This window comes from Neurospora tetrasperma, assembly GCF_000213175.1.
Source record: "Neurospora tetrasperma FGSC 2508 unplaced genomic scaffold NEUTE1scaffold_6, whole genome shotgun sequence".
NCBI lineage: Eukaryota > Fungi > Ascomycota > Sordariomycetes > Sordariales > Sordariaceae > Neurospora > Neurospora tetrasperma.
This window is the reverse complement of record NW_009799104.1, coordinates 3,669,833-3,693,716: the sequence shown is the minus strand read 5'-3', so window position 1 is coordinate 3,693,716 and position 23,884 is coordinate 3,669,833. Positions and strand designations below refer to the sequence as shown.

Below are 23,884 nucleotides of genomic sequence, written 5' to 3'. Positions count from 1 at the left end.
TTCCCCCAGTTTCCCCCCCCCCCCCCCCCCCTCTGATCCCCCCCTATGGCCGGTCATTCGGCCGTTCATCCAATGGACATGCCTGGATGCGGATCTTCGGGCCCATATGCGGAAGCCTATAGCAATGTAGACAATTTAATCTTTCTTAGGACAGTCTCCCAGAAGAAATATTCTGTCCAGACCTGGCGACAATGACAACATCTTGATGGTGCCCTCTGCCGCACCGTGACACCGAGAATGGGGCTCCTTTGTTTGTAGAGCTGAACGTCACAGTCACAGACTACGTACCAACAATACAGTACTACAGACTCGCAGTCGCACCGAGGAGAGGGCACCGTGAGAGCATGACATGACTACATACAACCCAAAGCTTGGGTCCAGAACGGCGTCTAGCTGAAAGGTCCGACTGAAAGTTTGTAAAGGAGGGTGAATGAGGGGCATTTCTGGAAAGAGATCAATATTAGATTGATGGGTGGCATGGGCAGTAGGGAAAGTGTTGGTTGGGCATCTTTGTTCCATGCTCATGCTGCATATCTGATTGCTTCGAGCCTCATCTGTGTACTACTAGAGGTATACAATAAAGACAGAGAGGAGGCAGGAGCAAGTGCTGCTATAAGAACCAAAGCTGGCCGGGACATTTCAGATTGGTGCCCCACCAACAGAAGCTTCGACTCGATCAAAGAAAACTGAAGCATTCAGTTACATTCCTGTCCCTCAGTCAGGTCTCTGTTGTCAACTTGGCTCACTGCATTCATCCAGTTCAAAGCACTAATCCCTCCTGCTTCCTGTCTGCTGCTGTCACTCTCTGCTTGTTGCCGTCCAGGCTGCATCCTCCCAAGTTGCCTCGCACTGCATGAGAGGAACGAAGGAGAAAGAAAGAAAAAGTTCCCCCCCCCCCCCCCCCCCCCAAACTGGAAGCACAGACCACTTGGTTTAAACTGAACTGCAGTGGGCTCTTCCCCTGGCTACCCGCTGTTCCTGTCCACTCCACCACCAGTACCAGCTTCCTTGTCGCACCCCTTGCTCCCAGCCGACAGGATCCCTGCTGGTCGACGACGGCGTGCATCGACATCGGATCCGAAGGCCAGCGAGACTGGAAGGACGGAGTGAAAGCAGGAAGAGAAGTGTTTCGCTGGGTGACGCATTGACAGGTCCATTCCAGTCGTTGACAGCCACACAGTCACCGCCCGCCCGCCCAACCTAGTACTGCGACTGCGACTCCAACTCCAAGGCTCGCTCCTTCCTTCCTTCCTTCCATTGACTACCACTACCTACCTACTACCTTCCTTGCCCAACTTCTCTTTCAGGTTCCCAATCCCCCTTCTTCCTTCTTCCTCTTCCTCTTCCTCATCCTCCTCCTCCTCCTTTTTCTCCTCCTCTCAACTTCCCCTCCATTCTTCCCTCTTTCCTTCCTTACTCAAGAAACACAACCACAGGTCGCCTCGTCTCCTTCTCCCCCTCCCCTTAGTACGGTAGACTAGACCTGCTTCAGTCTTCATTTCGTCTGCGATCTGTTTACATCCGTCCCGCTCTACATAATACCCACCCACTCACCCTTATCGCACGAGACAGAGCGACGGCACATCAGTCCGTCCTCACCTACCACACAACCGCCAAGATGACACAAGGACAACAGCAGCAGCAGCAGCACCGGATCGTGATACCCAGACCAGAAGCCTCGCGCACCGAATCCTCGCTCCCGGGCCATTTGCGCCCCTCGGTCATCAATGTGCCCGTCACTCCGGGCATCAGCCGCGAGGCCTACGAAGAACAGCTCACCACGGGTCCTGGCTACTTTGAGAGGCGAACTGACGAGCACGACATTGCCCGGTCTCCAGGCACCGTCGGCCTGGAAGAGACAGGAAGCGTGGACAGGCAGCTCGCGGTGGGTGCCGATGCCGGCAAGGACTTCATGCGCCGTCTGAGCACGGCCGTCACGGACTCCGGCGCGGCGGCCATTGGGAGCCAGGACTCCCTCTCCGACATCCGCCACAGGTTCCCCAACCTGTCGCTTAGCGGAAACATCATCTCAGCCACCTTCACAATCCCCCACCTGCTCAAGTATACCAAGGCCAGCGGCGAAAAGGGCACCACGGGTTCCTGGGTAAGTTCCCTTCTGATCATATCCAAGCTTTGGCAAGACAGTGAGAAAAACAGTGGGAAAACAGTGGGGCTGATGTCATGATGCGCAACTCCAACAGGATCTAAAACCCCGCCGGGGACAGTCGGCGCTTTTCGATTCGTTTTCGTACCTCTCGTCTGATGACGCCCCATGGAATCACACGGTTGTCGCCTGGACTGGCGAGATTGAGGAGGTCAAGTCCGCCCAGCACGCCGGCAAGGCGCCTGCTACCACGGTCGGCCAACCCTCGCTCAACCCCCTTTCCCGCCCTGTGCCCATCGATGGCAGCGTCACTCCTCCGGCCCATCCCACGGCAGATGGTCTCTGGATTCCCAAGGAAGACATGCACTTGCTGGAGCACGACCTGTCGCACAACCGAAAGATCAAGACCGTCCCTGTCTGGCTCGCCGACGACATCGAGGGCCACGACGATGGCATCAGGCTGAAGGACCAGGCCCGCTGGAGACGCTACGCCGAGCACTCCCTCTACACCCTTTTCCACTACAAGCAGAACGAGCCCGCCGATGGCCGCGCCGAAAGAATCCAGTGGGCTGACTACTACCGCATGAACCAAAAGTTCGCCAACAAGATTCTCGAAAACTACAAGCCCGGCGACATTGTCATTGTGCATGACTACAACCTGATGCTTCTGCCTAGCATGTTGCGCCAGCGGGCTCCCCACATGTACATTGCCTTTTTCCTGCATTCGCCCTTCCCCAGTTCCGAGTTCTTGCGCTGCCTCCCCAGGAGAAAGGAAGTCCTGGAGGGTGTCTTGGGCTCCAACCTGGTTGGCTTCCAGAGCTACAGCTACTCGCGCCATTTTGCTAGCTGCTGTACCCGCGTCCTTGGCTTCCCCTCCGATACTACCGGCGTCGAGGCCTACGGCACACGTGTTGAGGTCGGCGTCTTCCCCATTGGCATCGACGCTATCAAGGTCGCTGCCGCTGCGTGGAAGCCGTCCGCCACTGCAAAGTACGAGGGGCTGAAGAAGATGTACGCTGGCAAGAAGCTCATTGTCGGCCGCGATAAGTTGGACAGCGTCCGTGGCGTTCCCCAGAAGCTCATGGCTTTTGAGCGCTTCCTCGAGCTCTACCCCGAGTGGAGGGAAAAGGTCGTTCTCATCCAGGTTACCTCGCCCACTAACATTGAGGAGGAAAAGGAGGATTCCGAGAACAAGATCTCCAGCCGTGTCAACGAGCTTGTCATGAAGATCAATGGCATGTACGGCTCGCTTGGCGACACTCCTGTGCAGCATTACCCCCAGTACATTTCGCAAGATGAGTACTTTGCTCTGCTCCGTGCTGCCGACATTGGCCTCATCACCTCAGTCAGAGACGGCATGAACACGACCTCGATGGAGTACATTATCTGCCAGCGTGACAATGCTGGCCCGCTCATTCTCTCCGAGTTCAGCGGTACCGCTGGCTCGCTGAAGGATGCCATCCACATCAACCCCTGGGATCTTACCGATGTCGCCAAGCAGATTAACAATGCTCTCACCATGTCGCAAGAGCGCCGCCAGAGTATCGAGAAGAGCTTGCTCGAGCACGTCACCAACAAGAACGTCCAGTTCTGGATCACCGGTCTCCTACGTCGCCTGATTAGTGTCCTCGCTAACAGAAAAGACATCATCGCCACTCCCCTGCTCGATCGCGCCACCATGCTCCGCAAGTACCGGGCGGCCAACAAGCGTTTGTTCATGTTCGACTACGACGGCACTCTCACACCCATTGTCAGGGAACCTAGTGCCGCCATCCCGTCGGAGCGCGTTATCAACAGCCTCAAGGCTCTGGCGGCCGATCCCCGCAACGCCGTCTGGATCATTTCCGGCCGCGACCAGGAGTTCCTTCAGCAGCACCTTGGCCACATTACCGAGTTGGGCTTCAGCGCAGAGCATGGTAGTTTCATGCGGCACCCGGGCTCGACGGAGTGGGAGAACCTGGCCGAGAAGTTTGATATGGGCTGGCAGGCCGAGGTTCTGGAAGTCTTCCAGAAGTACACCGACAAGACTCCAGGTTAGTTCTTTGATTCTCCTTTGCTTACTAAAACAATGGCTAACATGAATTTGCTAGGCTCCTTCATTGAACGCAAGCGCTGTGCTCTCACCTGGCACTACCGCCTCGCCGATCCCGAGCAGGGTCTCCACATGGCTCGCGACTGCCAAAAGGAGCTCGAGACCACCGTCGGCCGCAAGTGGGACGTCGAGGTTATGGCGGGCAAGGCCAACCTTGAGGTGCGTCCCACGTTCATCAATAAGGGCGAGATCGCGAAGCGCCTCGTCACGGAGTACAATGCCGAGCTCAAGGCTCTTGCTGCCAAGTCTTCGGGGTCGCCAGACAAGGTTGCTTCCGAGAAGCTCGAGTTTGTGCTCTGCATGGGTGATGATTTTACCGATGAGGACATGTTCCGCAGCCTGAACGTGCTGTCTGGTCCTGGCGAAGATGCCGAGATCAAGCCCGAGAACTGCTTCACTGTCACGGTGGGCGCCAGCACCAAGGTTACGCTGGCTAGGTGGCATTTGCTGGAACCTGAGGATGTGATCGAGTGCGTGGCTCTTCTCGCTGGCGTTGGTGGTGCTGGCGCTGGTGGTGTTGGCGGCGCACTGTCCATGGGAGAGGTCAACCTTGGAGCGTTGAGCACGGTTGAGGATCATATTCCCGATGGTCACACGAATTAAGGGGTGTATAAAAAACCAACAAAAAGGACAATAAAGTAAAACCAAGGGAGGGAAAAGCAGTATGGGATTAGATGGGTTGTTTGGTCACCAGTGGCTGGCCGGGCTGGGCTGGGACTGTTTTTTTTTCATGTTCGTTGTGTTGATATTTTCCGAGCCCAGGCCTGATGCAGGCCGGTAATATCTGTATCCATTGTGCGCTGCGTTGCATTCTATGATTTTGAAGAGCGATGATATTGAAGGACTTGCCTTAGACAGAGATGGTGCGTTATAGGTAGACGGGGCTTGTGTTATGAGTTCATTCGGATCAGGAAGGGAACAATTTTTCATGGTTATGGTAACCTCTCAGTATATGTGTTCGCATAGGAGGTGATTTTAGAAGGAACGGTGCCTTATAGGACTTCTCTGATGGTTGTAGTGACATTATTTTTTACATGTGTAATTGTGCACTCCCAAGTGGGATTACTGTTCGTAATGAATGTACCCCACTTTCGAGCTAGCTCCGATCTCGACTCTTGAAGCTATTCACAGGTCTTGGCATTTACATTACCCAGCTTTTCCTTCATCATGCGATTCCGAGATATCAAGTATATGCCATCTGTTGATCTCCTTGTCTTGTTATGTCCATCGATACCTGCCATTAACTCCTGACTTTGCAGAACCAGTTTCTCATCAAAGCACCCCCCCTGACTGCCCTCCCGAACCACCTCAAGAGGAATCTAATCCTTCTTCTTCGTACTCGTCGATGAAGTCCTGGCCGAGGAACTGCTACTGGTCGTCGTAGTCTTGAACGAAGTAGTGAAGACCCCAGCACTGGTAGGGACCACAGTAGCAAACGTTGTCGTCGGGATCGTCGCCGCCGTCTTCGTCTTTGTCTCCCAATACTGCTCCAACACACTCTCCACCTCCTCAACCTTATCATACGGCCTGAACCCTGCCATCTCCTTCAGCCTCGCTTCCACGGCGCTGTCATCAAATGCCTCGACACTCTGCTGCCTCGCCCGCCACCGCTCCTCCATCGGATCGATATAATGCGTCTCGTCATACCCCAAATCCTGGAGGACAGACACATTAAAAGCAGCCATCATCTCATGATCCTCATGAATCAGATTATGGCAGTGGAACATGTACACCCCATCCCAAGGGGCATAGTGCGCTTCCACCGTGACTGTCTCGCCCGGCCCCAGCCACACCACATCCTTCAACCCCTGTGCCTCATACGGCAACACAGAGCGTTTCCCATTCACCCTTTTCTTGACCCTAAAGTCCACCAGGTGGATATGAATAGGATGCGTCCACCCACCACTACTATTCTCCAGCTCCCACACCTCCACAGTTCCGCGCTTCGGTCTCGCCAGCACGCGATTCGCCACATCCGCAAACGATACGCCGTTGATTTTCCATTCGCCGTTTGACCGTTCAAACTTGAAGTGCTGGTCCACTTGACTTTTCGGTTTCGGGAAGGGCACACTTCTCAAGACAGCCGGTACGTTTGACTGGTCATCCACCTGATTCCCAGAAACAATAAACCTCATCACCTTATCCGTATCAGGATAATCCCTATCCGCACCGACCTCCCTCGCATTTTTAAGCGTTATATTCTCCCCTTTGGATCCCGCAAAGTCCACAACGACATCATATCTCTCCGCCATGGAGATGTACAGCTCGTTTACCCTCTGCGGAGCATTGAGGAGTCCAGCATCGGAAGCAATCACGTCAAACCCGACTTTTGTCCCAACTTTGGCGTCACGCTCGAAGTAAAGCAAGAAAGAGCGGGAGATGGATGCGTCGAGAAAGCGGAACCGGTATTTACGTGGTTCGACGCGCAAAAAAGGCCAGGGTTGGCCGTTTACGTGGATGACGTCCCCGTACAAGGAGGTGGTTTCGTCGGCGGGAGAGAAGAGGGAGCCGGAGGAAGTGTATTGTTTGGCGGAGAGGATTAGGGGGATGTCCGAAGTGCCGTACCCACGGGGAAGATTGAGGGCGTCTTCGAGGGGGTCGTGCAGGATGTAGGTGCCTGCTTGTCCGTAGTAGGCGTTTTCTGCTGTCTTTTTGGGTCATGTTAGTTGGGGGGCATAGGGTGATTTGGGGTGGTGGGAAGGTGGAGGAGGGAGGAAGGAGAAGGGAGAAAAAAAGGAGGGAGAAAGGAGGAAGAAAGACTTACGTGGTCAATGGCGTGGTCGTGGTACCATAGGGTTCGGCCGGATTGGCTGTTGGGGTAGTAGTAGTCTTTGTACCAGCCGGGGGGAGTGATGTCTTCTGCCCAGCCGTCGAAGGGGGCTCTCTGTGTTGTGTCAGTCTGGGTGTTTTGTCTCATTCCCAAGTAAAGATGTGAAGATGGCAGACTTACAGAGTAAGACCCATGAAGATGCACAGAGTTGGCCAACCTTGCATTATTGACAAACCTCACTACCGTCTCGGTCCCCTTCTCTACTATGAACGTTGGACCCGGTGAGATGCCATCGTACCCCCATAGCGTCGCCGGTCCACGGTCCGGATAAACCTGGGACTGGAACTCTTTGATTTCAACCTCGTAGTAGAGGATGTTCTTTCCCGTGATGGGGTTTACGATGGTTCTGAGTCAATGTTAGACTGTTGATGTTTACCTAACTTTAAGAAAAAAAAAAAAAAAAAAGAGAAAGGACTTACTTTGACGGAGCCTTGACAGGAGGAATAGGTAAAGGGAATTGAAATGTCCACTTGTACTGGGGACTGAGCCACTTGTCGACTCCGGCAGAGACACTGCCTAGTTGTACGGCCGAGAGAAGAAGAAGAAGATGAAGAAGAGTCTGAATGAGGCTGAAAGACGCCATTTTGTTGTTTGTCTGGTGCGATTGACTTGACTGTGTCCCAGAAAAGTAGGAGACCAAAGAGAGCTCGAGAGAGATTCTCGCCAAGGTCTTGCACGGTTTCTGCAAGGGAAAAGTCCATGTCGAAAAAAGGCACAGTCTGTCCTTGCTCTCTTTATATCTTTTGTAAGTGACCTCTCGGGACTTAGGGGTCCATTTTTGAGGTATGGCTGGGCTACCGCCGACAACTCATTCATCACCTCGAGAGGTAGGTATCCAGCTGCGGACAGAAGCTGTGATGGCGTTCATACCTAGGTAGGTAGCTCGTATCGCCTCGCCTCGTCACCCATTCTAGACTGGATGGATCTCTGCTCGGGCAGGCAACAAAGGCACCAAGACGACAACAAAATGGGCCAGCCATGATGCGCAAGCCACCCGAGAATAACATCCGAGACAGGTCAGGAATATCCCAATTTGGGTAAGTGATCATGGATGTATCGGGTTAAGCCGATCCCGTGCTTCGGCGGAATCGCTTCCATTTGACCGGGGACTGATACTTCGAGGTAGTGTAGATGTAGGTGGCGTCGCAAAGAAGGTCTCTCGAATGGGCCAAAGGGTGCCACTGAGGCTGCACATGGCTGCTGCTGAGTATGGGACTATTGAGATAAATCGGGCTGTACCAGACATCGCTCGGTGAGGCCTCTAGTCTGGGTTGAAGGCAGGACGCAGTCGCACTAGGCGGATAGCAGAAAAGGGGGTAGATTGAAGAGAGTTGCTAGTCTCATTGTGCAGTCTATCGTGTGGTAAACACTTGCAAACTCACGATGAGGACAAAAGTCCACACGAGGTGAAGGGTAGGTGTGGCGTGAGTACAGCTGAACTGTACATATAGGCTGAACTGCACGGCGCCAGAATGCATCGTAGCTGGCGAGTAAGGTACCTCTAGGTTGTTTTGATGACTGATGGCCGGGCACGATGGACCTTGTTGACTGCCCGGTTGAAGAAGGAAAGAGGCCAGTGCCCGTCACCGGTAGAGCGGCAGCCAGTCATAGCTTTAGGTCTGTCTGAACGAACTAGTGAATTCTTCCAGATTTGGAACCATACCATCAATCTCTGTAAATAGGATCTATCCTACAGTCCGTACTGTACACTTGGTAGCCAATTACATCTGGACAAGAGAACCCAGCAAACCACATGATTGGCGAGGACAAGGGGAGGAGAGATCCGATTTGAACAGAGTTAGCAGCACCTTACAATCACTCGGGCCCTGGGCTAGACCTTCGTGGACCCTTTGTTGCCTCGGAATACCCAATGAGGTATTGTGTGGCTTGTGGTGGTGATCCATATTTGGAACACATATCGTATTGGTGTGACGATGGCGATCCTGAAAATCATGTTAAGCTTAATTCGTCCTTGATTGCTGTCTGGATAGGGTTGATGTGTGTGTGTTATTGGCAGCTCACTGGTATTCGGCCAGCCGTCCATCCATACTTTGTCTCTTGGTGATCATCTCACAGTCTTCATATCATCGCTTTGGCTCAGCTCCATGCGAACATTTTCTTCTCCCCGCATCAGCCCGTCGACCCACTTCGATTTGAGTCCATTGCCATCTTTTTTTTCTGCAGTTCCAATTCGTTGTTGCTCAACTCCACACCTCAACAACCAGCAGCGGCTGTAGGCGACCCGACGAGCTGGATAATGCATACATGTTCTCAGCCCATGCCGGAAATACCAAACAGTACTAGCTACGGGATTGGAAGAACCCGCTCTTTGCCACTCCTCCAAATGATGCTTGAGACATACTTACCACCACGGCAGCACCAGATAAGCGAGTTGCTAAGCGAATGCTTCAGCTCTGTGAGACTTGACAGCCCTTTCGTTGTCTTCAATCCCATGATGACCTGGAATTCCGAGTTACCAACCCAAAGAATGGGTATGGCCTTGCCCAGCCCCAACATCGTGATACCCGAGTCTTATTCTTCAGGGTTCAGACGTCTAGAATCTGGACTAGATGCATCGCCCTTCGGTTTGTGTGTCGGCTGACCAGTCATACTAACCTTTCAGATCTCCAGCAGTTCCGCTCGCTTGCCTCCAGCTCGTAAATGCAGCATATCGGAGTTTATGTTCAAGTTGAACAGCGTCGATTTTGTACATTGCGAGATGCAAGATGCAAGGAACAAGCGTCTTGTTGTCAGTGTTGGGGTCTCGCAGTTGATGAAGACATGTGGATGTCGTGATATAAGACAACCTAACCAACCCCTTCAGTGTCTGAGACCATTGACTTAGACACACCCATCGTAGCCGAAGCCTGTTGCCTCGGGGCTCTCGAACTTTTGGACTCTAAGACAAAACACGATGCAGTTATCTCTCATATTCTCCGGCCTTCTTCTTCTGCCGTCCTTCTGTCTGTCTCAAGACATTCCATTCGATGTGGATGGTGGTCTAGAAGGGTGAGTTAGACACTCCCTCTGAAGAAATTCCCAACAATTTCTTTGTTCCATGACATAAGACAGTCCCCAAGACAGTCCATGTCTGAAAACACCCGACCCGACTGCCGAGACAGACATCCATACTAACCCGCCCCTTGTCTCACTCCTTTCTGGACGAAATAGATGCACCATAACAGACACGGGCATCTACAACTCAGGCGGCACCATCTCCGTCGCCGGCTGGACCATCAAAGTCCCGCAAAACACCCAAGTCGGGTTCCCCGCCGCTTGGGTTCCCTGGCGTGACTTTTGCGCCGACATCACTTTCATGCGCGGCTTCGAAGTCACCGTCGTAGGCAACTCGATCCCCCTCCACGGCCCAACGGCAGGCCAAATCTTCATTTCTCAATTCTCCACCTCTTTCGGCCGGGGGTTGATCTCTTCCATCTCCTACGACGGATCCATCCAATTATCCCAAGGGCCCAAGCTGCGCATCAACGACCCCCACGGCGTTTACTCCGTCGGATACACCTCCCACCCGTTTTGGACGGCCGACGATGAAAACCCCAGTATCTCTTCCTTTAGTGGGTTCCCCATGTGCGTACCGCGCAACGCTTCCGATCCCTTATGTCCAATGTCCAACCGACCAACCATGGCTGCCCCTGGAAGCGGAAGCAAACAAGGCACGTTCACGGCTCCGGACCCGATGGTCATGGCCCCTTTTGTTCCGGGGGATTTTGTCGAGTATGCGGGAGTGTGGGTGGCAGGTGGAGAAATGTTGGTTTATGAGCTCGTGGCTACCAACGTACAGATACTCACACCGGTGAACTTCCCGCCTTTTATACGGATGGAGGACGTGTTGATAGGGGTGTACAGCGGGGATGTAAATGCCGAAGTGGCGCAGACAAGATTCATAGGGTACACTTCTGCTGCGTCGGGGACGTCCAGCTTGACGATCCATGCCGTGACGGGGTTTGATATCTGCACGGGGAATATCACCACCAGACCCGTCAGCGGAGGCAGTTTGATCGCCGGGCAAGTGAGGAATAAGTTCCGAACGGGGATAACGAGTGTCGCGGGGGATGTGTACGCGCGCGAGTACGTCATTTCGTCGACACCAAACCCGGTGAAGACAAAGAACGGGATACTGGCCGGTCAATATATCCAGCCTGTCACCGAATGGATCCAGCCGGAACTTACTACTCCGGGACTACCTCCTATTCCTAATGACTTTTCGGCAATGGAACACCTGGTTAAAGGCCTGGGAAGGGACGAAGATGGTAACGTCTGGGGTCCGCTTGATCCGTTCCCGCAGTCGGGGGTGATTGTTTCTGCTCCTGCTCCTGTTGTTAACGAGTGCCCTCCACCATTGCCCTCACCTTCACCAACTACCACTCCCACTGATGACCCTCAACCTCAACCCACCACCACTGTCGCTACCCCAGCTACAACTACAACTACCTCGACAACAGCAACGCCAACCCCCACAAAAGACACCATCACCATCATCGCCGCCACATGGATCAGTTCCGGCTCTGGAACCTTGACAGTAACATGTACTTCCTCCAACACGAATAACACAGCGGTAGGGATGCTTCTTGATACCCCTGTGCAGATGGGGCTGGTGATGACGGGGAGCACGACGCAGCCGGGGACGTGGACGTTTTCGAGCGTGAAAATCAAGCAGGTGGCGAGTGTTACTTGTAGGAGTAGGCTTGGTGGGAGTGCGACGGGGGCGGTGGTGGGGAAGGGGAAGAGGGATGGAGATGGAGATGGAAATGGGGAGGGGGTAGAGAGGAGGAGGTGGATGATGGGGAGACGTGGTGTTGGGAGGGCTGTAAGGGTATTGGAGGGGGAACATTGGGAGGGTGGAGGCGGAAAGGGTGAAAGAGTGAAAGGGTAAGAGAGGGATAGGGGGATAGAAGGAGGTTGGGGGAAAAGAGGAGGTGAGGTGAGGGTTGGAGATGAGAACTTACCTATTTACAAGACAGGCGGGTGGTATATGCCCGGCCGTAGAAGGGAGGGGTGATCGCTCTAGGGGTACTAGAGGACTGGGATTATTTGTCTCTTTTTTCACTAGATACCTAGGTAGGTAGGAGTATCCTACATCTGGATTGATCGAAGTGGCCAACATGTGTGGCTTGACTGGAGTATGATTCGGTTACATGCCCCTTCAAGTTCCCTCTTTCATCATTTCCTTTCTCATCAACATGGCCCTTCATGCCCTTCCTGTAGATGCTCCCTAGGTATCTGAGCCCACGGTATTCTCTTTTTCCACCCCAACATCAGTAGTTCAAGCTCGCCCAATCGCTGTGAGTCTCGAAGAAACTCCAAGGTAGGTACCCAAACAACCACTCATCGGTGCTTCGTAGCCACCATACCTGCCCCTGGTCTCCTATTGCGAGACGCCGAGACCGCAAGCCTCTATCCAGTTTTCGTCATCCTGACCATGGGGAGGTCATCTCATCCTGAATCGCCACTTCGCTCCGTAAATCACATGCCGCCATCGTCTTGCCAAGAGCGCCGCATCCTCGGGTTCTCCTCGGTCGAGTTATCCGAGATAGATCGTTGTTCTTTCCCCCAGAAATCCAATTCCAGAGACCACTCACTGTCTCTACCCTCTAGGCACGCTGAGGCGGCGGCGGGTGTAGAAACGGTTAAATCCACAGCTGATCATCAGGGCCAATACAGGTTGATCAGCTGTGGTTCCACAAACGGCTCATCATAATTCAAGACTCCCACACCCGGGCCATTATCATGCACGACTGGTGCATTGTCGTCGGGCGAATCTTCTTCGCTGGACGACCACTCGTCGAACGAACTAGTCTCAGACATGGCGGCAGGTCCCTAACCCAACGCCGATCCCGATCCTGATCCCGTAGTTCCCGTCGTCGCCGCCGTCGTAGTCGTTGTCGCCTTGGAAAGCTTCCCGCTCCAATCCGTCCATCCCGCACTAAGGTCCCTCTTGCCCGCGCACGTCGAGCAGCTCGCCTTCAGCTTCAACTTTTCTGTCGCCAAGTGGGTGTAGTAACCCTTCTCGGCCCTAGTCGGCTTGCTCTTGCAAAGGGAACAGTGTGCATCGGGGAGGTGGGCGATGAAGTCGCCCGTGTTGCGCATGGCGCGGAATACATCGAGCGCAAATGAGGGGACTTGGTCGAGGAAGGCGTTGAAGTGCTCGTTTTGCAAAAAGTAGAAACGCGCGGCGTGGATGAAAGAAAGAAAAGTGGCGCGGATGCCGGGCGTGGGGTGAGAGATGTCGGTAAGAGGCACGTCGCTGTAGACGAGGCGGATGGCTTCAAAGAGCTCGGGGAGCCAGTCGGGGGAGACACCGTTGCCGTCTGAGGCAGAAGAACCGGAGTCGTAATGGAGTTGGAGAGGGGCGGTTTTGGCGTCGAATTCGGCGTTCAAGGTGTCCAGGGCGATTCTGGTGAGGGAGACGAGGGCAAAGTAGTCGCCGACGGTGTAGATTTCGAAGCAGGAGACAAAGTTGGTCTTGGTGTTGGGGGAGAGAGCGGGAATGTCGCAAATTCCGGTGTAGATATAGCGGATCAGGATGTCGATGGCTGCGGGCTCGAAGTTCTCAATATTTACGACGCCCGTTTTGGCCTCTTCAAAGTGGCCGGTGAGAGCCTTCTCGAACCAGATGCTGCGCGAGCAGAGGATGTTCTTGTGGAGGTTCCATGTTCTGTCGCCGCACTTGACGACGACATCCGAGAAAAGACCGCTCTCAAGGAGCCTGGAAGTGAATTAGTTTGTGTACCAAGTCAAAAGGTGTTGCGACGTCATGCAATGGCGGCTTGTCAATGACGGCGACGGCGATGTCTGACGGGGAGAGGCTTACTTTTCGTCGGAGGACAAGAACCGCTTGTCCATGGTGTATGATTGCGCCTGACTAGTATGCTGTGGATGAACGGTTGGAGTATCGAGTGGGAACAACGAGTTGACGACTCGATGTTGTTGAGCTGAGAAAGGATCGAGTGGCTGGAGAATGGTTGATGAAGGAAGGAGAGACGAAGTGAAGTGAAATCACCAAATGGCCAAGTAAATGGACCTGAAGACGCGCACGGACGCGATACAGACGATACCGTAACATGGTGGGGCTGTCCACTCACTGATGATTGTATCTTACATGGAATTACGTATTATTCAGGTTAGTACCGCGCAGTGAAGACCAGGAATTCCTATAGAGATTATAGAAAGTACATGACCTCCATTCACCACCCTTGTCAAGCCCCCCTCCACCTCTTCTTCACCTCCCTCCTAACCTCCCTCTTCATATCCCTCATAAACTCCTTCTTCCACTCCCTCCCCAGACCAACTGTCCTGACCTTGAAGACACACCCCCTCACCACTCTTTCCACCTCTTCCAATTCCCATTCCTTTTCCCCCTTCACTCCCTTTTTATTCCTCTCCTTTTCAGAGTCCGTCCCAGCAACAACGGGATACACCTCCCCCGCCACATCCCCCATAAACCGTCTCCTCAATTTATCCCCCTTCCCTAACCCATAAACCACTTCCACCATCTCCTCAAACATTCCCTGTTTATGCAGCAAAACAAGAGGCGCCAACCGCTCATAATGCACCACCACCTCCTCCCTCAACCTGCCCAAGTCATACTTATCAGCCACCACATACACCCTCATCAAATGCAACAACAGCCCCGCAATCTGGCGCTCCTCCTCCGCTGTAAATTTCATCGTTATGAGATCCTTATACGCCAACTGCGTCTCTAGCTCATCGTCGCCGTCTAGCCGGTACAGCGAGTGTCCGTAGCACCACCGTATGGCAGACACTAAAGCGTCGGGATCATCGTCATGGAGAGTAATTAGATGGTCTGGATCGGAGGACTCGCGGAAGGGGAGGGTGAAAGCGGAGGCGAAAAAGGGCGAGTGCAGGGAGAGGATGAGGCGGTGGACGGGGAGGTGACGCTTGTCGCCTGTGTGGGTTTGGTAGGAGAGGATGGCGTCGGAGAAGAGGGGGGAGTTGAAGTAGGTGGTGAAGTCGGGGTTGGACATTGCGGTGCTGTATCTTCGGTAATTAGAGGTTTGGGATGACAGGACTCGACCACCGAGACATAAGGGCCCGGGTGTCTTCATCTTAAGGTCGATGTGGGACAATGGAGGGTGTTGAGCAATGCCCTTTGTTGCATGGTGAGGGACAATGGTCATTGAGGGCCTTCTTTGTCGTGATGGGATATCGAGTATGTCAACATGAACAAGGTAAGAGTCTCGGCAGAACATTGTATAGACATTAGCGTATCGTAACTCGAGTATTATCCAACTTTTCCACACCCCATTTTTGTTTCCCTCATGCAGCCGACGGGCATCGATTCAAACCTTGACCTTCCAAACCCCTCCACTCTCCCCCTCCCTCTGCGCCTTCCTCGCCTTCACCATCCTCGCCGCCGCCAACAAGCCCGTCCCGCACAACAACGTCGACCCCGCAAACGCCTGCGCGCCATAATACCTACCCCCCATACTCGTGATAATGGCCCCCGCAATCGGCGGCCCCGCCAGCGTCGCAAAGCTATTACACGTAAACACCATCCCCATCCTCACGCCCGTCTTTCTCAAATCCGTCGTCAAGCTCGTCAATCCCGCCGGGAACAGACTCTGAATCCCTCCCGCCGCCGCCCCGTAAAACACGGCCCACACATACAGTCCCGCCTCCGACTCGACCGCCATCCAGCACAACATACAAATGCCGCCCACCGCCGCAAACGGAATAAACAAATTAATCGGCCCCACCCGATCAGCCAGGTAATTCGGCACCAGCCGCCCAAAGATACCCACCCCGTTCAACACCAGCAGGATATTCAAGCTATCCTCGTACGCCAGCCCGACGATATCCCTGCAAAAACTCGCAAGGTAGTAAAACGCAAAGTACAGCCCCAGGAAACACATGAAGCTCCCGGCCACAAACAAGGAATACTCCCCTTCTTTGAAGGCCGACCACTCCACCAACGCGCCTCTCATCCCGCGCGGCTTGGTGCGTGGTTTGATCACCCAGAATGCACCAAGAAGACATCCAACGCAGATAAATCCCATTGCGCGAACCGTCCATGCGAACCCAACGCGAGGTAATAAGCTGCGCATCATGCTGGGAAAGATTAACCCGCCTGTTGCAGTCCCGCAGGCGCCCATCCCGATAGCCAGACTCCGTTTCTTGCTGAAATATGTAGATAACGTAGCTACGCAGGGACAAAAGAGACAGCCGTTGCCTAAGCCCATGGCGATTCCTTGCGCGAGAAATAATTTCCAGACTGCGCTTTTGGCATTACCATTACCATTGCCGGAAGTGAGGCTGTCCAAGGCATCGGCGGTGGAAAACATGCCGAGGGCAATGAATGCTGTTCCCAAGAGGTAAATGTGCCGAAAGTATCCGCCGTCTGTGAGGCGGCCGGTGAAAGTGCCGATGAAGAAAAGCAAAAAAACTTGGAGAGAGCCGATCCACGAGATGGTGGAGGGTGTGACGACTGAGGAGTGAGCGTTGAGAGTGGAGGTGTAGTAGGTCTGGAAAACGCCAAAGGAGCTGATGGTGCCCCAGGTGGTCATGACCACTAGGTGGGTTGCTGCGACTGTTCGTGTTGCGAGGTGTTAGTGTATGGTTCAGGATGAAAGTGTCGTGTTCACAAAAAAAAAAAAAAAAAAAAAAGGAGAGAATAAGGAATACATACCAGTACACCAAGCCCTTGCGCCCCCATCTGGCGGTGGTCCCGGATCGAAATTCGATTCTGGTCTTGATAATACTCGTGAAAGGGTCTTGACTAGGGAAAGAGCACCTCCTCCTCCGTTGTTGTTGGTGTTGGTGTTGTTGACTGCGTGCTTCTCATCTTCTTCATGGCTGTCGTCTTCGTCATGATGTTGGTCGTTTCCGTGAATATCAATATCGCTGTCTTCACTGTCTGATCGTCCTCTTGAGTCTTGAACATGGCTTCCTGGTGTTCGGATTGCTTCCATGTATGGAGGCGGGGATGGTGGCATTTTGGTGGTGCTCAATGTGACGAGTGAAGATGGTGATGAAGTTTTTGTATTGGGTTCTGGTTGTCGAGTAGGTAGACAGTCGTCACTGGTTGCTTTCTTTGCCGAGCCGTGAACTGGACTCGGTTGTTGTTGACCGGTGGGAGTATTGGTTATGTGTTATAACCGTCGAAGAAATGAAAAGAAATAAAAAAGTAATGGCTGCTATATGTCCAGTGAGTCACCCAATGATTAGTATTCCGTTGACTTGACCTAAATAAGTGAGTCGTCGAGATAGACGTGCGGTGAGCGGGACTGGACCCGTTTTGTTCGTTTCGGTTTAATTCGGTTCACGTTCGGGTTCGGGTTCAAGGGTTTTCAGTTTTTAGTTTTAGTTTTTCTTTTTTTTTTTTTCACATGAATTCGGGATCTGCAGGTACAAGCAAAAAAGCCCCCTTCAATGGTTGGGGAATATCATGAACATAAAGAATCCACCAAGCATGAATAACAGAGCACGATAGAAACCTAAACAACAAGATAAAAGGGAATTTATTCGAAGCACCACATCCTTCTTCGAAAGCAGACATGCAGACCTGCAGACCTCCAGACCTCCAGACCGCACCTTCTTCACACGACCCGAACTCCAACGGGCCGGGTGTCCACAACCGACGGAGCCCACACCCTCCCCCCCCCAGAATTTTCGGCCGAATTTCGATGCGTCATTCCAGAAGAAAAGGCTAAACCTTAAGCTTGCTAGCTTCTGAAAAGCATAAAAGATGATAGGTCAATTGGAGAGGGGGACTACGGAAGCTATTCCCTGTTTGTGTTAGCTGTTGGGTGTGTCGAGGTAGAGGTTGGGACACAAGGCAAGGAACGGTTGCCGAGCGGATGCCGAAGTCGAGTTCGACGATTCGATTTTAGAGTTTTTTGGTCACCATAATGGATTTGTGGGAGTGGATTGTTGACAATGGTATCAATCGACCATCAACCGGATAATACTATATGTACCCAAACTGAACATAACGCTATTAAGATGGGATGTCGTGAGCTGTGTGTGAGATGCTATCATCAATAGCAAAATTGAGGTTGCGAGTTCTCTTCCGTCCGTCCGTCGTCTGCCCTCACGTCCCCCTCTAAGGTATGTACCTCTACCTCCATGTACCTACCTCTCCTCCCCTCTCCTCTCCTCTCCTCTCCTCTCCTCGTCACAGAGGCCCAGAACTCGTAAAAAGCCAAGACAGCAACCATCACCGCAACCCATCCCCATCCTCGTTCTTTATTTCCGGCCATACCTACCTACCTAGCTTGCCGTTGCCATAGTGGGCATGGTGATCGGTTTGCCGTCGCATGCCGCACCGCATGCCCGCATCCGGCCAAGTCCATTTCCCATTTTCCATTTTCAACCCCACCCATTGTAAACCAAAGGGCGCGGCGCGCGGCGGGTCGGGTGGTCCATGCATCAATCAGGTACCAAACTCGCCGGCGAGGTGGAACCGCTGTCAGTCTAGAGCCCGGCCGGACGCATCAGTTGGGTTGCCCCGTCGAGCCCCGAGGGTTGCTCCGTGTAACCAATGTCGAAACTTCCCAATATTGATTGCCGATCGTGCGGATTTTGTTCTGTGAAGGGCGCAGTGTGGTGTAGTGTATCGCGGATTTGTGATGGCTATGGTAAAGGTAACTTAGTATTGGCTGCCGAGACCCCACGAAGCCGATTTTGGGTTCGCGGTCGGTCGGAGTTGGTGGTGGCAGTAACGGAGAATTCGGGGGAGCACTAACATCAACAAGCAAAATAAAGCGAGGATGGGCACCGATCTTGTTAGTGAAAGCCGATCAGGTAATGTACAGGTACACTAACGCCGATGCTCTACATCAGCTGCGTGGTAGCGGTTAAGCTGTTAGTGCAATTCGTCTACATCCCCACTCTCCGCTGGCCAAGGGTGACAAGTGGAAGCTCATTCCAACAACCGCACGGCACTGACAAACCACTCCGGACACCGCACGGCAAGTTTTCTACACCATTTATATATATTCCCGACCTCAACGCCGGTGCTACCTATTCTACTACTACTACTACTACTAATTCTACGGTAATGACAGACATAATCATCCTCCTCTCTCTTCATCATTCTTGATCCCAATCTCAACACCCGATTCCCAACACTAGTACCATCAACCTTCGCAACACCATCAACAGAACCAGAACCAAAAGACCCCCCTCGTTGACAATCACTTCTTGGGCAACCAAAGCATGCTACCTGGAACCGTAGCAGCTGCTGTTGCCGGCGCACAGAAGAAGAGGGAGCTACAAGAACCAAAAAGGAAAGGCTTTCACCCACCTTTGCTGTTGTTGTGGTAGACAAAAAGGACGCCAACTGCAGTCCTGTCTGGCCACTGCCACTGCCACTCTCGCATGAGCGACTCACCTTGCACTCACCACCACCACCACCACCACCTTCCTTGACACGGTCATTATCATCATCAAGATCGCCAACCTCATCAGTCGTGACCATGACTTTGACTTTGACAATGCCAACCTCACCAACAACGACTTCCGTCCGGGGCTTCCCGCCCCTTCTTAGTCAATCCCGTCCCTGTTCGCCCTGGCGCAGGCCCGTGGCTCCCTCATTCTCCTTTTCATTCCCACGAGTATGAGTATCCTGAAGCGAAACCTCATCCGTAGAAGCCGACCCAAAATACTCTCCGAAAATCTTTTCTTCCACATCCATATCCTTCCACAATTTGCCCTGCCCTCCGCTCTTGGCAGCTCCCCTCCTCGCCCTCCTTCTCAAAAACACCCGCTTCGCCCACTTCCACCCCTCAACACCCCCAAAGAACAAACCAGCAGCAATAAACACAATACCCCACTCCCACGAGATCCCCGTGTGTTTGAACACGGCATGATTAATCACGGGTATATACAACGTAGGGAACAGCGTGATGAATCCGCCGACAATCGCCCAAAACAAAAACTTGTTGCGCCACACGTCCACCATCCATTGCGTGAAATACTTCTTGCTACCAGGCTGCATCCGGAAGAACGAGCGGCGCATATCGACTAGTTCCCAAGCCAGGAAGAGTGCAAACCACGTTAAGCACGCAAACGTGGTGGCGCGCGCGCGAAAGACGGTCTCGCATGAGTCCGAGTACCGCTCGTTGCAGCCGCTGCCCAAGTCGCCGTTGCCCCAGGCGTAGACCCGCAACACAAACGAGGCCAGACACAGCGCCGTGATCCACAGTCCGTAAAAGATCATGTCGATGATGAATTCCAGAGTAAAGATTCCTGTTTTTAAAGATTGTGGGGGGCGCGCCATGATGTCGGGCACGGCGCGCTCGAAACCGAGGCCCATGTCTGGTAGACCGGAGGTGATCATGATGATCCAGACGATTTCCACGGGAGCTAGAGGGAAGACGGAAAGGCCGGAGGCGTCCTTGAATGCCAGCCCGATGAGCAAGGTGCCTGCCTGAGCAATGTTCTCCGCCAAGACGTGCAGGACGAATTTCTGGATGTTGTCAAAGATGCGACGGCCTTCTTCAATGGCGGCGACGATGGAGGCAAAGTTGTCGTCTGTCAAAACAATGTCCGAAGCGTCTTTGGCGACGTCGGAACCGGAAAGACCCATGGCGATACCGACGTCGGCGCGACGGAGGGAAGGGGAGTCGTTGACGCCGTCGCCGGTCATGGCGCAGAACCGACCGCGACGATGCAAGGCTTCGATCATACGGACTTTGGTAGAGGGCGCACAGCGCGCGATGACGAGTGGGAGAACGGGCAAAGCGTCAACTTCGTCATCGGACAAGGCATCGAACTGCGAGGCGGTCATGACCATTGCGTGGGCGACAGCTGAAGACACGCGGGACATGGAAGAGAGAGGGGGCAGGATGCCTACTTCGATGGCGATGGCCTTGGCGGTCTCCGGGTGGTCACCAGTGAGCATATGGACCGAAATACCGGCTTCGTGGCATTGGTGGACGGCCGAAGCGGACGAGGGGCGGGGAGGGTCGTAGAGCCCGATCAGGCCGCGGAAGGTGAGCTCGGATTCGATGAGGGAGCGGGAGGTTTCTTCGTTCCAGGTGGTGCCGTCAGAGGGGAGGCGGCGGGAGGCGAGGGCCAGGACGCGCAGACCGAGAGAGGCAAAAGATTCCATGTTCTTCAAAATATCGGCGCGGAACTCGTCAGTCACGGGCTTAGCCACCGCGCCAGGACCATCAGAGTCAAAGTAGTTGACGCAAGCACCAATAACCCTTTCCACAGCGCCCTTGGTGAAGGCCCAGTGTTCTTGCGTCTGCGTATTCTTCATGATCACCGACATGCGCTTCACGTCCGAATCGAACGGAAATTCGGCGACTTCTTGCCATTCAGGGTTGGAACCGGAGACAAGACGGAGACGGTTGAAGTCGAAGCGGGAAGCAAACACCTGGATGGCGATTTCGGTCGGGTCGCCACGCGCGTGCCATTGTTCGGTGCCGGGTGTTTCTTCGGATTCCTTGGAGAAGACGGTGGCAAGGTTGGCAAGGGAGCAGACTGAGAGGAAGTCTTGGAGACGGGTGGTGCTGGATGTCAAAAGCTCTCCAGGGGCCGTGACAGGGCCGGTAGAGCTCTTTTCAGCGTTGGTCGACTTGAAATCAATCTCTGACGGCATCTGCTTCGCAAAGCGGATGTCGCCCTTGGTAGGATTCACCGGCTCATCACCCAACTCGACGGTGTAAGTGCCCATTCCCGGGATCCAAGCACCTCTCGCAACCATTTTTCCTTGAGTAAGCGTGCCAGTCTTGTCCGAGCAAATGTCCGTCACCGCGCCCAGAGCTTCCAAAGACTTGAGGTTGCGCACAATGACGTTCCGTTCCACCATTCTCTTGGTGCCAGCCGCCATGGTGATGGTCAAAACCACCACCAAACTCGCCGGAATCATGGACAGGCCCGTGGCCACGGCGTAGATAATGACTTCCTGACGGGTGTTGAACTTGTTCGCTCCCAAGACGATGATGGCGCAGATAACCGCGATACCAAAAAGCAGCATAGCCAGCTTCGACAGCTTCCTTTGCAGCGGAGTGCCGACGTTGACACCCAGAAACCGACCGATGGCGTCTCCGAGAGTCAAAGTGTACGCCTCCAAATAACGATGGGGACCAGCGTGGCCATTGGGCTTGCGCTTGACGGGACGGACCTTGGAGTCTTTCTTGTTGAGAGCAGAGGCGATGGCGCCAATTTCGGTAAACGTGCCGGTAGCAAAAACAATACCCTTTGCTCTTCCCTTGGTGACGGTGGAGGAGGAGTAGGCGACGTTGAGACGGTCGCCAGGGCCGGTGGTGTCGTCGAAAGTGGACTCAACCGTCTTACGAACGGGAAGGGATTCACCGGTTAGGAGAGCTTCGTCGGTTTCAAAGTTTTTGGCTTCGATCAACCTGTTTACGCAAGAGAATAATCAGCCATTGTAAAAGGGGGTAGTGGAGAGAATGGTCAACAGGTTACCTGATATCTGCCGGCAGAGTATCGCCCATTTTGACTTCAACTAGATCACCGGGAACAATTTCACCAGAGGGGACGACCATAGCCTCGCCGCCGCGGACGACGGTGGCGGTGGGAGAGGAAAGAGAGCGTAGACTGTCCATGGTTTTCTCGGCAGAGTACTCTTGGAAGAAACCGACGACGACGTTGAGGCCGATGACGAAGGCAACGACACCGCCTTCGATCCAGGATTTGATACCAAAGGAGACGGCCATGGCCAGGATGAGGACCTGTTTGCTGTCAGTATGCCGTCACAGAAAAGGAAAAGCAAAAAAGAAGAAGAAGAAGAAGGGAAAGGGAAACATACCAACGTCATGGCATTGGCAATCTGAGCAATGATGATCTTGATGGGCTGGACACCTTCAGCCTCGCCCAGTTCGTTTTTTCCATATTCCTCAAGCCGACGCTTGGCCTCGTCGGGGGTGAGACCGGAGAGGGGGTCGGCTCCAATCTCGTGGGCGAGATCTTGATGGGTTAAGGCGTGGGCAGGTCGAGAAAGGGGTTTGTTGCTTTGGCCAGAGACATGGTCGCCAGCAGCAGCCTCATCAGGCTCCGTCTTGGTCATGTTTGCCTGTAGGAGTCAGTTGTGTGGATAGTTTGTCTGTTTGTCTGCTAGATCAACAAAATGTAGACAGCTGTAGAGTAGTAGTAAGAGTAGGTAAACAGCAGGACGGGGTCCGGCTCGTAGGTAGATATATATTTCCTACAACACACAGACAGGCTGACCAAGTCGATGGAATTCTTCTCGCCATCGTGGTCTTGGCCAACGTCTTGGCTTCCAATGTCTGAACACATGTTCCCCCCGACTCGTCCGCATTGATCCCTTCCCTTCTGGAATAACAAGCCTGCGCCAAGGCCAAGGCTCCTGGATTATCACTGCAAGTTTATCACAGTTGCCCGACAAACAGACTGAGTCAAACTGCCGCGGCGGCGGGACAAAGGAGAGCTGTCTTGGAGAGGTCTTGGGCCGTTCTTGGCCCAGCCTTGGTATCCCTTGGCGCATTCCCGTGGCCACAATTTCTCGTCGTCTTGTTGAAGAAGCAGGCCAATGGACGTTGTTTTGCCTGTGTCGGTGTCGGTGTCGGTGTCGGTGTCGCTTCGTTTTTTTTGGAGTCTACTGTGCTAGACTAGACTAGCAGGGTGAGCATATTCAGGACAGCATTGCGCGTACTATATGCACTACTCGAATGTCGATCCCGAAAGCGAACGTCTTCCGAGTGTGTCATTGATAGTCGTCGAAAGGTTTTTTTTTTCCCTTTGGTCATTATTGATGATTCCTTTCTCCTTTCAAATGCTTGAAGGTGTTGACACTCTGTCACGTCACAGAAATCGCCGAGGAAAGAAGAGGTTGTGTAGTGTAACGAGCATGGTTGTTACTGTGGTTGAAGAAATCATGGAGTTAAAG

At 53.4% G+C, this 23,884-nt stretch overlaps 6 protein-coding genes across 6 annotated transcripts; 2 read left to right on the top strand and 4 right to left on the bottom strand.

The window, feature by feature from the left end:
- Nucleotides 1-1,577: 1,577 nt before the first annotated feature.
- Nucleotides 1,578-5,232, top strand: NEUTE1DRAFT_88527 (uncharacterized protein; the record flags this gene model as incomplete). The annotated part of the gene is made up of 3 exons (XM_009856485.1): nucleotides 1,578-2,104; nucleotides 2,202-4,137; nucleotides 4,195-5,232. The coding sequence occupies 3 exons, from the start codon at nucleotides 1,619-1,621 to the stop codon at nucleotides 4,797-4,799; spliced, it is 3,027 nt and encodes a 1,008-aa protein (XP_009854787.1).
- Nucleotides 5,233-5,515: 283 nt separating this feature from the next.
- On the bottom strand, nucleotides 5,516-7,609 carry NEUTE1DRAFT_149066 (bilirubin oxidase precursor; the record flags this gene model as incomplete). The annotated part of the gene is made up of 4 exons (XM_009856484.1): nucleotides 5,516-6,844; nucleotides 6,961-7,080; nucleotides 7,147-7,372; nucleotides 7,446-7,609. 4 exons carry the CDS (start codon nucleotides 7,607-7,609, stop codon nucleotides 5,516-5,518), a joined length of 1,839 nt encoding a protein of 612 aa, XP_009854786.1.
- A 395-nt stretch (nucleotides 7,610-8,004) lies between these two features.
- NEUTE1DRAFT_149065 (uncharacterized protein) lies at nucleotides 8,005-11,917 on the top strand (the record flags this gene model as incomplete). Its single annotated transcript, XM_009856483.1, has 2 exons — nucleotides 8,005-8,063; nucleotides 10,198-11,917. The coding sequence occupies 2 exons, from the start codon at nucleotides 8,005-8,007 to the stop codon at nucleotides 11,915-11,917; spliced, it is 1,779 nt and encodes a 592-aa protein (XP_009854785.1).
- Nucleotides 11,918-12,861: 944 nt separating this feature from the next.
- NEUTE1DRAFT_125004 (uncharacterized protein) lies at nucleotides 12,862-15,029 on the bottom strand (the record flags this gene model as incomplete). The annotated part of the gene is made up of 3 exons (XM_009856482.1): nucleotides 12,862-13,750; nucleotides 13,856-13,906; nucleotides 14,257-15,029. The coding sequence occupies 3 exons, from the start codon at nucleotides 15,027-15,029 to the stop codon at nucleotides 12,862-12,864; spliced, it is 1,713 nt and encodes a 570-aa protein (XP_009854784.1).
- Nucleotides 15,030-15,340: 311 nt separating this feature from the next.
- Nucleotides 15,341-16,985, bottom strand: NEUTE1DRAFT_69836 (uncharacterized protein; the record flags this gene model as incomplete). Its single annotated transcript, XM_009856481.1, has 2 exons — nucleotides 15,341-16,591; nucleotides 16,691-16,985. 2 exons carry the CDS (start codon nucleotides 16,971-16,973, stop codon nucleotides 15,345-15,347), a joined length of 1,530 nt encoding a protein of 509 aa, XP_009854783.1.
- A 1,996-nt stretch (nucleotides 16,986-18,981) lies between these two features.
- NEUTE1DRAFT_88512 (uncharacterized protein) lies at nucleotides 18,982-23,106 on the bottom strand (the record flags this gene model as incomplete). Its single annotated transcript, XM_009856480.1, has 3 exons — nucleotides 18,982-22,376; nucleotides 22,444-22,709; nucleotides 22,787-23,106. The coding sequence occupies 3 exons, from the start codon at nucleotides 23,042-23,044 to the stop codon at nucleotides 19,553-19,555; spliced, it is 3,348 nt and encodes a 1,115-aa protein (XP_009854782.1).
- Between the last annotated feature and the right edge of the window lie 778 nt (nucleotides 23,107-23,884).